The sequence below is a fragment of the Plectrocnemia conspersa genome, unplaced genomic scaffold, assembly GCF_051122295.1.
Source record: "Plectrocnemia conspersa isolate PC_06_02 unplaced genomic scaffold, ASM5112229v1 ptg000014l, whole genome shotgun sequence".
NCBI classification, from domain to species: Eukaryota; Metazoa; Arthropoda; class Insecta; order Trichoptera; family Polycentropodidae; genus Plectrocnemia; species Plectrocnemia conspersa.
Genome location: NW_028277178.1, coordinates 14,048,211 through 14,065,835, shown reverse-complemented (window position 1 = coordinate 14,065,835; position 17,625 = coordinate 14,048,211). Strand labels below are relative to the sequence as shown.

The window sequence follows — 17,625 nt, the reverse complement described above, 5'->3', positions numbered from 1 at the left end:
ATTCTTAATAAAAATTTAATTTTAAATCAAAATCTAATCTTTTAATTTTACTTTATATTAATATTTTATAAAAAAATATGAAACGATAATAATATTAAATGCATAAGGAGTCTATTCCTATTTAGATTGATGTATAGTTTAATAGCCATAAAATGACAGATGCTAAAAAATATATCACAAAAACATTTAAAATGCCTCTTGAACTGTTAATGCTACTGAGAAAATAAAACTTTTCGAGTACTTCAATTTAACTAACACCAATTTAAAAACACATTTTATTCATCTTCAGTTAAAACTGGAATTGTAGCACGTTATGTATATTTTTCCTATTAACTTGTCTAATTTTTTTATAGATTTGCTTTTTATAATATATATGTATAAACATATACAATACAGTAATTATCATAGCTTTTATATAATTATTTTATGAATTATTATTCTTTAAAATTAATTATAATAGCAGACTATAAAAATATTAGCATGTTCACATTAAGGCAAATATTTTTTTTTCATACAAATAATGGCGTTTAAAAAATATTTTCAGAACACTGTATATCAAATAAACGTTTTTAAACTCATACTATGTGTTACACGTGTTTGCGACTACTGTGTATTAATTCAACATTCGCAATTAAAATAGGAAACTCGCAAAACAAACTTTACTCATTATTTCCCAGCGGTTAATTTCCGATCAAACTCAAATCCCAGTTATTCATCCATAAAAACGTTTACATCGCAAAGCCCATATTTTAGCTCATTCACATACAAAGCTACAGTAATGTTCTGAATACCCTATATTATGACACGCACACCCACTCAATTCAAAGGAATGACACTCGAGTATAAATGATATAATACGAGACCTCAATTTTTGTATCTATATGTGTATATTGTCTTAACTGGCCGCAAGTGTCACTCCTTTTCAACCTTGGAGTATCGATTTCTTCGAGCGCGCTCCCATTATTTCTAGGTCTGAAATAGAAATCGATGAAATATATATGTACATGCATATGCTCACCTTCGTCTTGGTTGCTTCCGATCAGTATCTCGGTGTCTTGGAAGTCGCCTTCTTTGAGCAGTTCATCTGGATGCTTTGGAAGAAACACTCCGTCTACTGTGGGAGCCGATGGGAAACCCAATATTCCTGTGTACGAATTCCACTGTTGTACTGATATCGTTTTTGCGTCTACTCCTCTCATGCAGTCCATGACGGAGCTTGGGTTGTCTTCTAATATAGTGCTGTTGCATCCGCAGTCGTCGATGAGCACGCGGCCAACTCCCTCGGCCTTTTCGCCAGTCATGAAGCTCCAAGGCGCGTTGAGGGTGCCCGATTGAAGGATACCCCTTTTCACAAGACCCCTAGTTTCCGGCGATATCAAATGCAGACTCACGCTGCCGCCTCCGGCAGATTCGCCGAATAAAGTAATCAGTTCTGGGTCGCCCCCGAAAACGGCGGCGTTAGCTTTGATCCACTTGATTGCCAATGATTGATCCCACAGCCCCATATTCCCTGGCGCCTCTTCGCTATGTTCAGAAAAATACTTATTTAAATAAAGGAACCCGAACGCTCCCACCCTATATTGCATAGATGCCACTATAACGTCACTTGTCGCCGCCATTATATCGGCGTCGTAAATGTCCAACGTAGTAGTACCACTCATATAGCCTCCCCCATATATCCACACCAACACTGGCACTTTCGGCCAGTCGGCCAGAGGTTTATCTTGATGGTGTCTGATTCTCAGCCTCTGCGGCACCCAAATGTTCAAATACAAACAATCTTCCGATATGTTAGTGTTTGGATTCCACATCTCTTCGCCTTCGAATCCCGGGAAATACTCGTACCTCTCTTGGTAACAAGTGTTCGGTAAATTTGTTGCGTCTAACACCCCGTGCCACGGATCGATAGGTACGGGTTTCCTGAATCTCAAAGGTCCCAAGGGCGGCTTAGCGAAGGGTATGCCCGTGAACACGTGGACCTCCCTCCCTAAAACCGTTTTCGCGTAACCTCTGACGAGACCCGTCGTCGTCTCCACGACCAACGGATCGTTGTGAAAATCTTTAGGCGCGTGGGTGGTAGTCGGGTGTATCACAGGCGTCGTCGTCGTGTCTTGGTGGTTCGCCCAAGACCTGCTGTACACTGATTCTAACAGTCCGAAACACATAATAACACTAAGCGCGTACTGAGAATACCTTGACATTTTGAAGGTTTTTCGATTACTTTTTCTTTAATTTTTTATGGACGAATTCTATTATTCCACTGCCGTGAACACCTCATCAGTCGGATGTTTAAAGTCTCAACCGAATGGGCGAGTGGTTTTTACGAGTCGAATGCTTTTGACCTTTCATTTTGCTCTCGCCGGATACTGGATGTACGTAGACGGGAACAGTTCATATCATTTCGTTAAATATTCAGACAGCCTCCCTTAGCGAAAATGCCTAACCTGCAAAGAATGTTTATAATTTATTTTCTTTGGCATATATTCACGTTACATTTTGCATATTGATATGTGATTATTTGGCTCGGCGTGGGTTTAAAAAAAAACATTAAAAAACATGAGCAAATAAACCTTATAAAGTTTACTTCCTAACAATCTATAATAAATATTAATTTTATAAAAAATCAGATTATATAAAAGTAGTATACTTAGCACCCGGTAAAAACCTAATTTATTTAATTTAAAAATTATTAATCTTATCATAAATATCTAGTTATAAACGGCTCGAATATCGTTGTATTTTTTATTGACTTCATTATCTGATAAATCGGTTATGACGCGTAAGAATTGCTCTACTTTGTAAAATCAGACGTTGTTATTATATCGTGAAGGTGGGTTGTTTCAGTAAAAAAATATTGATTCAACGTTGTATTGTAATATTTTCTAGAAAGCTACGATCTTCAAAGTTTCTCCCGAAAGAAAAATTACAAAATATTTTTTTAATAATTCAAGTTATGATATTACATTACTGGTTAGTTTATTAGAGTATAATTTATATGAAACTTCACTACAATTCAATATTTATTACTCTTAAAAAATACAATAAAAATGTAGGGTTTTTTATTTAAAGAAATAATTAAGTTTGCTTGTCTTAGGATCAGTTATATACCATAGATTTTTTTATATAATTCGCAATTTGCCTTAGAATACACGCATGCGCAGCAATCTTGTAAAATGCTTTAACTAATATTTTTTAAGCAAACACACTGTTAAATTTCCTAAGCAAATATTTCTATCCCTACAAATATTTACTTAGAACTTTTAAATCGTATATATATTTAATATTCATTCATACTGTAGAATGATTTTATTTGTATTTATATCTAACCATATTTTAATTATATTTAATGCTATTTCTTTAAAACAATTATTAAATTAATTTGATTTAACCCTTACCATTATATTGTAGATTTAAATCAAAGATAATATTTGCTGTGTCTATAGACTGTGTTACACTTTTCACATATGTATATCTTCGAGTAACATATACATTATTAGTATTACTTAAAAATAAACAAAAAATATAAATACAATCAAAATCGACTGAATGTTTAATAAAAAAAATGTATTATTAATTCAAAAAAAAATGAATTCATATAAATTTTAATATTTCTGATCTACACGAATATTACTGTATTTTATAAATTAAAAAAAACTTAATAGTTTAACTTAACTAATTGAATATTATGGCTAAAAATAAAATTGTTGTATTTTTAAAAAAATAGAAAAAATTATATTAAATTTATTTAGAACAATATTCAATAAAAATATATATAAAATTTAATTATTTAATCATTTACATATATGTATTACACATGTAAATAAATTTAGCCATATTAAAAATGTTTTTTTAAATATATTGTGGCGGCGTTCTGACAGTTCTCAGTGTTGCCACACCACCGCTCAACTCGTGAAGCGGGTGTTTTTTAAATTAATTTTTATTTGTTAAAATATACATTCTTTTCTTTTTTTCAATCAATATATAACAACGGTCTAACACCCCAGGTCCTCGCCAGCTCTATAAAAAAAGGTCGTTTAATTACGTAGCCCCAAGAATTACATTCGCTACAATATATTATTTCATCTGCGAATAACTGAATTCATTACATATACTAAATTTAGACAGGGCTTTTTTTCTCATGTAATACGGTGGAACGGCGTTCCGGCATCTTTTTTACGGTACTTTTGATGTTTAAAAATGATTGACAATCCGCGTAACATTTTATTTCTTTATTTTTACGTAAATATGACGTCTTTAATTTTATTTTATTTATTTTTAAGTTAAGTTTAAAAATGAAACAAAATTTATGTTACTTTTCAATCGATGGTACAACTAAAAAAGACCACAACAATAAATATGGCAATATTGGTATAATAAGAAGCTACAATTTAATTCACGATTTTTTTACAAAATGACTATTTTCAATGAATGATAATTAAAAGAAAAACATCTAAACTAAATTTTTACTAATAGGAGAGCGCAAAAAACCATAATCTCTTAACAAAACTTAAAAATCCACGTCAAAAACAATAAAATCGTGTCGGCGCCGTCGCTCGACAACGAGCGTTCCCACTGTGACGGCGACAGCACGATTTTCTTGCTTTTGACGTTAATTTTTGACTTCTGAGAAGTGATAATTGTTTTTGCGTCCTCCTATTGACCAAAATTCGGTTTAATTACATTTGGCCAATACTCTTATAACAATAAATTTTGAAATAAATCAACATCTCATAAAAAATAATAATAATATTTTATACGTGGCATAAGAAAAGCTACTTTAAATTAAATTTAAATGATATTTAAATATAATTTTTTTTGGTAAAATGCTTGACAAGAAGTGAATTCCGGCACTTTTTTATTTAAAAAAACCCTGGATCTAGGTATTTGATATATTGTATTTACTATTTAGCATCTAAAAAACTAGCATGCAGAATTATCACACATGCAGTAATTTATCCATACTGAACCGTTCATATTATGTAGTATGCGATCATAAATGTTTATATTATACTCCTATATAATATTAAATCAATACCTTAATATTTTTTCAATAAATTATATATTATGTTTTATAAATTTGTTTAAATATATATATACATATAAAAAAACACAGAATGATTTTATTTTTTTTAATTAAATTTATATTTTGAATTTTGCACTTGAAGCATCTACTAGTTTTAGCGAAATATTTAGTGGTGTAAAAATGTAGGAAGGATTACCTTCTTTGTAAACATTTTTGCGAATTTAAATAAAATCAATGAAAGTATATATTTTCAATTACTTTCAAGTATACTAATGGATAATTGTATCAAGTATTAAAATAAAGAATTTTAAAATAAAAAATTCAATCAATAAAATTCAGGTATAATATATTAATACAAAAAGGTTAACTTAAAGCTTTAAATTTCTGTAAATATATACAAAAAAATATTAAAATAATATTTATTTAATATGAATTATTTTAATTGCTATAAACTTTATCAGCACTTTTACATTAATCTATGAACATACAACATTTATGTATATTGTTGTGCATTTTCTTTATGCATATCTTCATGCATAATAAAATTTATCCAGAAATGTATATTTTTATGCATTTTTTTAAATTTGATTAACCCTTTGCACTCGTATTTTTTTTTTGGTTGGGGTAGCGCCAGCTCGTATTTAATTTCAAGACTTTTTTTATATTCAATTTTTGGAAGTAAAAATGAAATAAAACATGTTTTGATTAATCTTTTTACAAATTAAAATTAATACAGCAAAAGATTGATAGTTTGTCAGTATTTTAGTTTAAAAAAATTAATTAAATATTTAAAATATATTATAATTTAAATACTTTAATCGGAAAATAACTTTTTTTATTGTACTTTTTTAAATAATTTGTAAAACGTTAACCATGAAACTTAGAAAAGAATAATTTATTAAAATGTGTTCACGAAGAATTGCACTTACTATTCACAAAAAGGAAATGACATAGTATTAGGTATACATAGTATAGGAAGGTAAATGTAATGATGTTTTTAGATGATTTTTCGTCCATCGCAATCAAATGCGCGGTAAAACAAATAAATGAATTATTTAAAAAAACAGCTGAGTGATGTAGCGGCAGGGGTTTATAACCATTAAGAAATTTGTAAATAACTAGATGTCATATGAATTCTGAATAATTAAAATATTGGACTGCTTGTATTTTTTTTGCACCTATCGTTTATTATCTTGCGCAATGCGCTTATTATCTTACGCATCGCGCTCGCTCTATAGCGTTTAGCGCTCATAACATCGATCAACAATTTGCGTTCATACAAAAAAATAATGGTTACAATAAAATTTAATCAAGATTAAAATTACAAAGAGCACAAGTTTTTTACTTGTTGTTTTTTTTCTTAGTAAAACCTTAGTTTTTAGTTTTTTTAATTGTTGTTTTTTCTTGGTAAATAGTTAATATATTCCCATTAACAAGTTTTAGACTTTATAGAAAATCAGATTACAATAAACGTATTATACAAAATAAAAAAATATACTGTTAGTTAAATAAAACATATATCAACATATAATAACGTTTAAAAACACATTTAATACGAAAAATTGTTATGCACCTTACAATAAATAAAACACAAACAATATGCACATCAGCACATATGTTTTAAGCAAAAGGATACATTTCGACGATATAACCAATGATTTTTAAAAGCAAAATTTAACACTTTTGACGCTAAGTTGCCGATAATGAGATTCCAAATAAAGTAAAGCGAAGGTCCATATATAAAGGAGAATCTAGATTAGGAAATATGATTCTAGGACACTAACCGCCTGGAAATATACCCCTTGGACAATATCCCCCCGTCAAAACCCCCCTGGACATAGACCCCCGTGCAAATAACCCCCTGACAACTAACCCACCATGCAAATAATCCCCCTGACAATTAACCCCCGCCACGTATAAAGATAATACAGATATTACTTAACACGTCTCGTGACGCTCTATTATACTTAATAAAACATATACTGACGCCATTACCAAAGTTTAGCTGTATTATACATACATATGTATCTAGCCTAATAATATTTTTTAATTTTTTTTAATACTCTTTATAACAATTTTGCTCGCACCGGTCACCGGTACAAAATATACAATACGTATATTTTCTTCGTAAATGTGTTAGTTTTATTGATATTTTAAAAATTCTGTATTTTGCTGAATGAAATAAATTAGTATTGATACTGATTATTCGTATTAAACATTATTTTATTAAAATAATGACCATTTATTATAAATAATAACAACTTATATAAAATACTTATTTCTATACGTGGCGGGGGTTAATCGTCAGGGGGGCTATTTACACGAGGGGTTAATTTTCAGGGAGCTATTTGTCAGGGGGTTATTTGCACAGGGGATTATTTGTACAGGGGGTTAATGTCCAGGGGAGTTTTGATGGGAGATATATCTATTCAGGGGGTATTTGTCCTGCGTTTACATGCACTTAGGATAGGAATATTTAAAATACGAAAAAAAAGGCCAAATTAAATTAGATATTTTTTAATATATTCACTGTCTATGGCAGAGGTCAGAAAATTACTACCAAATCCAGCCCTCTGCTTATTTTAATCCGGCCTGCAAGTAATTGTTAGATTTGACATATAAACAAATCAAAGTATGTGCTATAATAGAGCGGCCAACCGTCGAGTTAAGGAGCTAGCTAGGTATCACTATATAAAGTGCTCCTATTGCTTTGTATTTCACCGTGACGTTATGTACTTTAAATTTGACAGCATCTTCAGTGCCCACGTAACGCCTTTTGCAATACATTTGAATATTTGAGAGAAATGATAAAGCTCATTTTAATTTTGCTTCCTGGCTCGCTGAGCTTAAAATATTTACAATCTAGTCCTTCACAAAAAAGGTTTGCTGACCCCTGGTCTATGGTGTTACACGAACAAAATAACCTTGTCTATATTCTTCAGTCATATGTTTTACAGAGAGACATTCAAAACGCGTCATGGCGATTTTATAACTTTATATTTAGATTGTCTTGTATAACCGGAATGTCGTATTCCTTAAGGCGTTGAACTGATATCCTAGAGACTATCGGTTCAGGTCCCGCAGCAAACTAAACATTTTAATATTAAGAATGCGCTATTATTAAAATTAAGCCCTAACTGCTAAGCGACATCTATTGATTGTAAGCTGTAATTATAGTTAACAATATATAATAGATATCACTAATTTACAAACTGTGTTTTAAATCTTATCCAATTAAAGTGTAAGTGTTGATTATGTTGTGCATAAACGACTTTTAACAATAGTTTTTCAATGACGCATATTTGAGTCATCCACCTTTAGAGTGTTAAATATGGATAAATTTATATAAGTGTAATACAATCCTAAAACTCACTGAAAAAAATATGTTTTACAATACTTTTAACCCTTTCACCGCGGATGACTTCTATAGGTGTCATCAAGAAAATCGCCAGTACTCATTAGACATTTAAAGGTGCCGTAAGCATTTGAGCCTAATAAAATGGCTTTTTAGTATAATTTAAGGCTGTAAATCAATTATTTGAACCATAATATTTTTAAAAATATGACATGAATAGGTGCCCCCACATATTAACAAATTTCGAAATGGCGCTCAAAAATATCATCTGTGGTGATAATATAAATGCAATCGGGGCCAGGCCCCACCCAATTTTTTTGTACATAAAAAAAATAGGTGGGGCCGGTAAAGTTTTATTATATTTTGTGAAAATGATCAAATTTTATATTTAGACAAATATTCTACAAGTATGTATTTGCCCATTTGAGGCAGAAATGATAAATATTACATTGTTTTTTTGTGGGGATCTGTTTTGGATTGGCAGGCGTTTTTACACCTAGAGCGAACCAGCGTAGTTTGGCCTCGTGGATTTATTTTTGAATTTTTAAGTTTTGAATTTATTAAAACAGTTCTTAAAAATATTATTAGATTGATCATAAAAAATGATTACATTAAAAGATTATCCTAAAACTTGAAACTTGAAATACTTGTACCAGATTTAAAATTGGTAAAAATAGTCTTAGCATAAACGCATACTATTACTGTCACAGTAATATCGAATTCATCGTCACGTCCTTAAAAATTCAATATTATATCGTCATTCGTAATTATATGGATAATTTTTAAAAGAAAATCAATATATGTATTTATAAATAATTAAAACACAGATTACTAATTATGTTTTACATAATTTAGCTATTTACTAGCTCGAAAATACATTAAATGTGTCGCGACTTATATTATCGTTTGAGTTGAGTACCCAGGTCGATAGTTGTCAATCGCTCATTTATTAGTGCGAGCGAGTAAGCGAGCTCTGCTAGCATAACGGCATCTCGCTCTTTTTTCCGTCTTAAAAATTTTATTTTTATTTCATAGCAGACACACAATATAAAGTAATAATTATGCACAATTAGAGCATATGATCCCGTTTCATCCCATATCATAAAAATATAGACGCCCTTAGAAGGAAAAAATCAGATTTAAAGCAATAATTGACAACCTATATCTGTCAAGTCTAGCGCGATGCCGTCCTAACAGCGCGCGCTTTGACCATGTTCCGATGAAAAATTTTACAATAAACTGACACTTGTAAATTTAAGATTATCGAGTAATTTGCATAAGTTAAAAATTCAATATTACTGAAATGTGTTTAACAGAAGTCTTTTTACTATTAATAAATTTAAATTTTAAAAATTTGCTTGAACACAAAGCCAATAAATGCATTCAAAGTTTTGTCGACATATTGTCGACGTTCGAGTACAACGCTTGAAATACGATGTCGACACATAGTCGACTTACGAGCGCAAAGGGTTAAATACCTTTTTCTCTTAGTTCGCCATATACAATAAAACCAATATCATAAATCGATATGGTCTATAAAAGCTTTACTTATCCATATTTGCATTTATTCGTATATATGACGTATTATGCTTCAAAATCAAATTAAAGGTACAAAAACACGACAATGAAATCCCCTTTCATATAAAAAGCGCGCTGACTTGTAACGTTCAACGTTTAGCATAATCCAAACATTTGTATACGCCTTTTAACATGACAATGTTAAAACCGAGCCGAGAATATTATTTCTATATAGATATATAAATTTTACATTGACAAGCATGACAACAATCACGACAAAATAACGTTTCAAAACGCGCGGCTGTCGTAAAAGCGTTCCTTTTGATGACAACATTATGATGTAGCGAAATATTATAATATGTTAAAAATATTGAGAGCTCCTGAACGAAGTCTCAATCGGACAGATGACGAATACGTCAACACACTATACTATTCATGGCACGATACATTTTTGATAAAAGGGAATGAGACAAAGTCAAATCATTGTTCTTCTTTTATTTTATCTCAAATGAAAAATTCAACATTGTGCCACTTTTCAAAGTGAATTTGTCATTTACGTTGTATACACTTTTTGTTTCGATTTTTTTTATGTCTTAAGACAAACTTTAGTAATTAAAAACGGAATTTATAAATAAATTAAATTATGCTGAATTCGTATTGAAATATTATAAGTAATTTAAAAAGATTGTGTTCATGCTGTCATATGAATGAGAAGGTCATGTCATCTAGATAAGTATTATTTAAACACTGATTATATAAATATGTGTGTAATAATTTATATAGATATATTTATAAATTTATGCTTATAAATTAGCAAATCGTATTTTAATTTTTTTAAATACATTATTTTTATTTTATAAAATCATTCTATCCTACACAAAATATTCTCTAGTACCTACTGCTAATATAAAACGATTACTTCAAATTAGAATCTATTATTTTTCAATAAAATAAATTTTAAACAGCATTCTTAATTGTGATATATCATATTTTTTTAAGTATTTTATTTTGTTATGCAACATATTCGAATAATTTACTTCAAGAGTTTGTTTTTTTAAAATTACCCATAATATATATCATAATAAATAAGTGTAGATTATATAATTGTATATAATATTATTGCTTATATAATTCTTAGAAATACTGTAAAAACTAACTCAACAACAATGTAAATAGTACCTATTTTTAAAGTTGTATCATGAATTCTAGTACTAAAAATATATAGTAAATATATTTAAGCTAAATGTTATTTGTATTGAAAATATTTATTACTAGTACAATATATTGCCTATTGATAAGTAAAGCTAATTTTTTCATACATATAAGATTCTAATCATAGCAATTCTCTTTTAATTTACGAAAACTAGTATTTAAAAAAAATTAAAACAGATATTTTTTTACTTTACTTTTAAGTTATATAATAGGAAGATATTGCGGAAACAGTAAATTTTTAAAAATATTTTTTTTCCAATTTTCAAAAAAAAAATCCAAAAGTAAAGTTAGAATAATACAAAAATTTTATTAAACTTATCATGGCCTAATATATAATTGGTAATTTTAATCGAATTTAAACCTTATAAAATGTAGTAATAATAGCATTTCTATATGTAACTAATTATTTTCTATTGTGACCCAGACAAATATAAAATGCGCATAGTGCCAGTTCGCGTGAACCATTTTTTTAGACAATAAACTAAATTACTATTAGTCTTTATTATGCATCCCTAACACCGATTTGCTACATATCTATTGTATTAATGTATGCTAACAGTAAGTGGAATGCGAAAAAGATAAGTTTAAGGTTGCCAAAGCTCCATCTTATTAATCATTTACGCATTTATTATATATTATAAACATAAAAGACGACGGAGATAAGCAAATTTAAAACAATTCAAAACGTCGTGTTGAAAGTGGACGAACAAAGATACGTCTTCTAAATCTACCAAGCTTTTTATAAGCGCATACATAGCGCATATCATGCACTTGCATTCGGAATTCATTTCCGACAGTAACCTTCATTTAGAACTTTCACCAATTACTTCCTAATTGAGACAAACGAGAGTGTATCTGAAATCGCATCATAGAGAGTTACGCCCAGCATCCACTAAGACTTAGAAAACCACAAAAGCAGCCATTTTCCTATTTAGGGCAACCCTTGTCTAGATATGACGTCTTAAATCCAAAGTTTTACCTGATCTTTTGATGTGACTGAATTCCTCAAACGCATACAAAGTTACAAGAACATCACGTATTTATAGTAATCAAAACTGTACGTGACTCGAAAATTCTTGTGGCTTAACAATTATTTATAAATAAAAAGCTTTCAAAAGTAAATTACTTATAAATAAAAATCTACAAATGAATGAGAAATAATTTTTTGAAATAGTAGTTGGTAAATCGTAAGATTTTTTCAAATATATAATTTTTTTTATACGGCACATTTCTTGCAGTTCAATTAATTTTTAATTATTCTTTATTTTTCTAACAAAAAATAGTTGTTGGTCTTTTACATAAAGCGCTCTTTTGCCGTATATTTTGCCTTTTCATTTCAACAGTTTTATTAAGAGATAATGTAGAAGCCATACCAAAAAGTAATGAAAAGTTTTGATATCTTATTATTATTTCATTTTCAACAATATTGATTCGCGGGTCGCATGCGGCCCACAACACGACCCCTGCATTATACATAAATGAACCTGCTGACACCTAGATCAGAACAGTACCAAAGATGTTTTTAGTGACAATGAAGTAGGCAATTAATTTTTGTATACGCTTTTTATGATTATTAGTGACTTTCAGTCAAAAATTTAATCTATAATATAAATTTTCTAAGCCTCTTTCGGATGCGCATAATTTAAAGTGAAACATTTAATGCTCAATTTTCGACTAAACAAAAGAACTATATTAAATTATAATTAATAAAAGTAAAAATAGAGTTGGCACGATGATTTTCGAGCCTCCGCTTATGTATTCTTTTGTTGTCGACCAATGAAAAATAAGCATTTAAATATAAAACAAGATGGATCATTATTTAAATGTTTCTACGCGACAATAATCATTCTGTTCGCGTTCTCAATAAGCGTTGTTCGATTTTACTGAATATAAATATTCGGATTGCAAAATAACTAGGTATGTTATAACGATGAAAATGAAATATATTCATAATGTGTGTAAGGATTATAATAATACATTGATTAAACTATATAGACAATCTTCCCAATGAAATCTTTAAATTTTGAATTCCTGTCGATGAGCTCCGAGGTCGAAAAGTGAGTTTTTCCTTTTATAATATATTAACATTATCATTCCTTTCGATTTAATACGCATATACGTTAGATTTCACTGAACCATGCACGTTTTAAACGTGAACATGTAATATATTCTTAGTACGTATGAAGATTTAGGTTAATGTCGATATAACCATATAAAGGCTAATAAAACGTATTTTTTTATTTATTGATATTTGCTTTTATCATAAAGCTTATTCGTAAAAAAAATGTGTGTTAAAACATTCAATTAAAATTTTTATTATTATTTTAATTCCTGTTTGTTGTTTTTATCCCGTTGATAAAGATCGTATAGGAACAACATTTTGTTTGAATTCATGGCGCACTTAAATTTATTGAACATGTAAATAAGATAAGTATCGCCATGAATTCAGACAAAATGATGTTGCTATACGATATTTATCAACGGGATAAAAACAACAACCAGGAATTAAAATAATAATAAAAGTTTTAATAGAATGTTACACCACACATTTTTTTTACGAGTAAGCTTTATGATAAAACCGCAATACAATAAAAACTAAGCGTTCACACCCTGTGTTAAAGAAACCTTGTTACATTACACATTTATGATAAATCGCAAAGCATTATTATAATTCGCGGATACACTTAACCCTGCGCGCTTGGCAAAATTTACCCTACGCCAAAGTAATATTTCAGGGTTTTTTCAATTTACCTTTTTATTCCGCGATTTCGTCCGCTGTTAAACCTTTCACGTTTTCGTCGCCCCCATACCATTCAATGGATATAAAGGCCCGTCGCAAAAAAGCTCTACGTTTGTTCAGGGTACTGCTTTCGAGTCTTTGAAATAAAATAATTTTATTTTTTTACTTCATTAGCATTAGAATTTAACATTTTATTATCATCTCTTCTTCTATTTTCTTTATATAATGATGAAATAAGTACCGCGATTATTTCTAGATAGGATTGCTTGAATTTTATGCAACTTTTATCATTACATTGTATTTTCCTTATTTAATTACATTATAAACTAACTAATAAAATTTAAAATATTGTATCATAAACAATTAATTAAAAAATACGCGTTATATTAATACTGGTTAATTTATTATTAGTGTAAGCAAAGCTTAGATTATATAAATGAAGAACAAAATTTTGCATATGAAAATACGCTAAAATTATTCTTAAGATATTGCAGTTTAATCATTTATACAGAATGTGTAGGTGCTATACATTTTTCGGCTACGAAAAAAAATATTAATAAAAAATTCTCCGAACTCATCTCAAATATGCTGTAGGCAATTTATTCACTGGCTGATGAAAAAGACATAAAATATATTAAATTAAATGTTGAATTTCCGGATCTAATATGTATATTTAAACGCTGTTTATTTTATTTAATATTAGTAAGCTGAATCAACAAAAATTTTTTAATATAATATTTAACAGCTACATAATCCTTTCCTCTACTTTCTAGGAAAATAAATTTACCGTTGCCATTAAAATTAATACTTTTTAGTTTACACCTAAGATTAGTATTAAATGCAAATGTACGTTGAAATCGTATTAATATAGATTGAATATAGGTAAAAAATTAATTAATTAATAAAAATAATCTGAGATACGTGAGCCCAATGCATTACAACGGGGTAAATCTGTATCAAGTATTTACCACCAGACTACAATTGTGGGAATCAGGAACGGCTATATTTTTAATTATAAATAATTATGTGTAATATAATTTATAATCAATGATGCCACTTTGAAATAAAATTCGAGTCTACTGCCGTGACTCGTACCCGCGGCCTCTCAATTTCCAATCTGAGACCTTATGGACTACGCTATTCTGATATTTATATATTTTAGTATATTTAAATAAAATATCAAGGCGCTAAAATTCTATTATTTTTTTTTTGTATTATGAACAAGGATATCTACATTCCGTTTTGTTATGTCAGCCAAGCTTATTCAATACACACATGATGGTGTTAGACGCATCAATCAAGGCTTGTTGAGGGGGAACCGCTAAACTGCTACTATTGTTACATCAACAAACTCTACACGTGTGTATACAAATAATTTAATGCCTATTATGTTGTTTGCCTAATCTAATGTAATACCAAAACTGGCGTGATGTTAGACGCTTTCAAAATAGAGCCTTCAATTTCAATGAGTTGCTTGTGTATCGTACACCCAGTCGTATAAATTAAATGATTTTTTGTATATACATATTTTATTTATAATTCAATTTACAATACTCAAAATAGTTTTGTATGTAATGAGTCAAGTGTATTAAATTTTGGTGAAAGGAAAAATAATCATTTAAACCAAAGATAGAATATGTTTAATGAATAAACTATTGTAGAATTAAAATAGAAAGCATATATATTATATAATTTCTGACAAACAATTATTCTGTAATTGTTACATAACACTACAACACAATCTGACGCTATAAATGCTTATTCTATTCCTGAAAGTTTTATTTATGAAAAATTTAGACTGCGATTGTATATTTAAGCCTAAGAGTAACTGAATCACATGGCAGCTTCAAAAGTCAAAATTGCTATTCTGGACAAATAACCACTTGTCATTGATTTTATATTTAAAATTTTCAACATCGCCCGTAAAATAGGAATAATATTTTAAAAATATGAAGAAACTAATTGAGCTTAATGAATTCGAAACTCAAAAACGAGCGTTGCAATTAAGACTTCAAAAGTTCAAATTTAACCAAGAAATTGTGTTTAACTTGTCGAGAATCGACTACCTAGCGGCTAATTTACTTTTTATGCAAAAATCAGGACGAAATATAAAAAAAAAAATCATAATAAATACATATAACATTAAATCTTATCTACTGTTATAGTTAAGGCAATTAAATATCGTCATAAAACCGCTATAAATTAAATAAAATCAAACCCAAACATATTTAGTACCATAAAAATATTTACACACATTTATAAATATTATCAGCTTTTTGGCACGCGATTTTCCACACCCGTTAACCATGCCTTATTTTTATACAACAAAATCAATCAAACACAATCTTTGCGTTTTGATCGAACGTATTCACGTGAAAAGCTCTCGAAACTTTACTCGAGATTTAGCTCATAATAATTCGCACACTACGCTCTGCGAGCTTTGACCTTTTAGGTTTCAAACTAATATGTCACTTTGGTTTAACTGAGGTTTAACCAACGTCACGTTTGAAACCGCTGAAATCGACCGAAATAACCCAAATGACAAATCGCGATAGTTTCGCTATTCTAGCTAGTCTAATGAGGTAATAGTGTAATGCCTCTGATAGCAATTCAATCATAATGCCATCTAATAATCATGTTATTTATCTTAGATATTAAAAAAAAAATTTTTAGCAAATTATATTCTACGTTGCTTTATTATATACAATATGATTCATGAATATAATAGAATATAATTATTTATAAATTAAAAAAGCATAGTTAATACTTCTTTAATGCAATTTAAAAAATGTATTATAAACGAAACTAGTAACAAATCAATACATAATGAGTTTTATGTATAAAATAAACATATAGTGAATTTATACTATGAGACGTTGAGAATATTAAGAGCATACCTAACATATGCATGTTTCGAGATAATCGAGAACAAAGTTATTTAGAAGTTTTAGAATATTAAAGGCCGATTAAACACAAGAATCTTAACTCACTATCTGACAGTCAGATTTTTGCTAAAATTATTGAAAATTATTATAGCGAAATCATATTACTTCTTGACTTGAATTTTTAACCTCTTTTCATATGCTATATTCAGTAAATTTATTTTTTTTACATGATTTTTATTATATTTACATCCATAATCCATTTTTTTGAGATTTAAGAAATATTTATTGTAAATAATTTTTTAATATTAAATAAATAAGATTAGTCATACGTTTACTATTTTTAAATATTCTACTTTATGAATAAAAATAAAATTTTGATAGTGATAAAAATATATAAGTTTTTATAAGTTTTGTGAGTTCGTCTTTAATATTCTCGACGCCTTATATTTTATTAATAACTAATTTTTACTAAATTTCAAACCCCGTTAGGATTGACTGAATATAAGTAATTGTATGTATTTTAATGTATGTATTTAACCTAAATAAATTTAGTCATATTTTATATTTATTTACAAAGGCCATATTTTATTACTGTTGTTATTGTGAATGATTTTTAGCTGAATATTTTCTGAATATTTATATTATTTGTTAATGAATATAAATATTTTTTTCAATACTTGAGGTGAACAAAAATAAAATTAGGATATTTATTAGATGGGCAGACCAAATTTTGTCAGTGCTTCGAGTAATCCTGAATAAATCAAGTCGTGATCATAACCAATGAAGAACTGACTCAATATAAAGCTACGTTTTTTAGTGTGTCTGTTTTTTAGGTATATTTTTGACGCTGTAATTATTTATTTGCAACCAAGCTTTATTTAACCCAAATTGT

At 28.8% G+C, this 17,625-nt stretch overlaps 2 protein-coding genes across 4 annotated transcripts in view; both read right to left on the bottom strand.

The window, feature by feature from the left end:
* Positions 1-17,625, bottom strand: part of LOC148226276 (focadhesin) — a 600,544-nt gene that overhangs the window by 449,064 nt on the left and 133,855 nt on the right. The window lies entirely within an intron of this gene.
* The window catches only part of LOC148226285 (acetylcholinesterase-like), a 72,529-nt gene that overhangs the window by 32,764 nt on the left and 22,140 nt on the right, over positions 1-17,625 (bottom strand). For all 3 annotated transcript variants that reach the window (XM_088203403.1, XM_088203402.1, XM_088203404.1), the window contains exon 3: positions 1,019-2,444. In XM_088203403.1, the coding sequence (XP_088059529.1) occupies positions 1,019-2,201 (1,183 nt within the window). In that variant the 5' untranslated portion in view covers positions 2,202-2,444. The remainder of the gene's footprint in view (positions 1-1,018; positions 2,445-17,625) is intronic.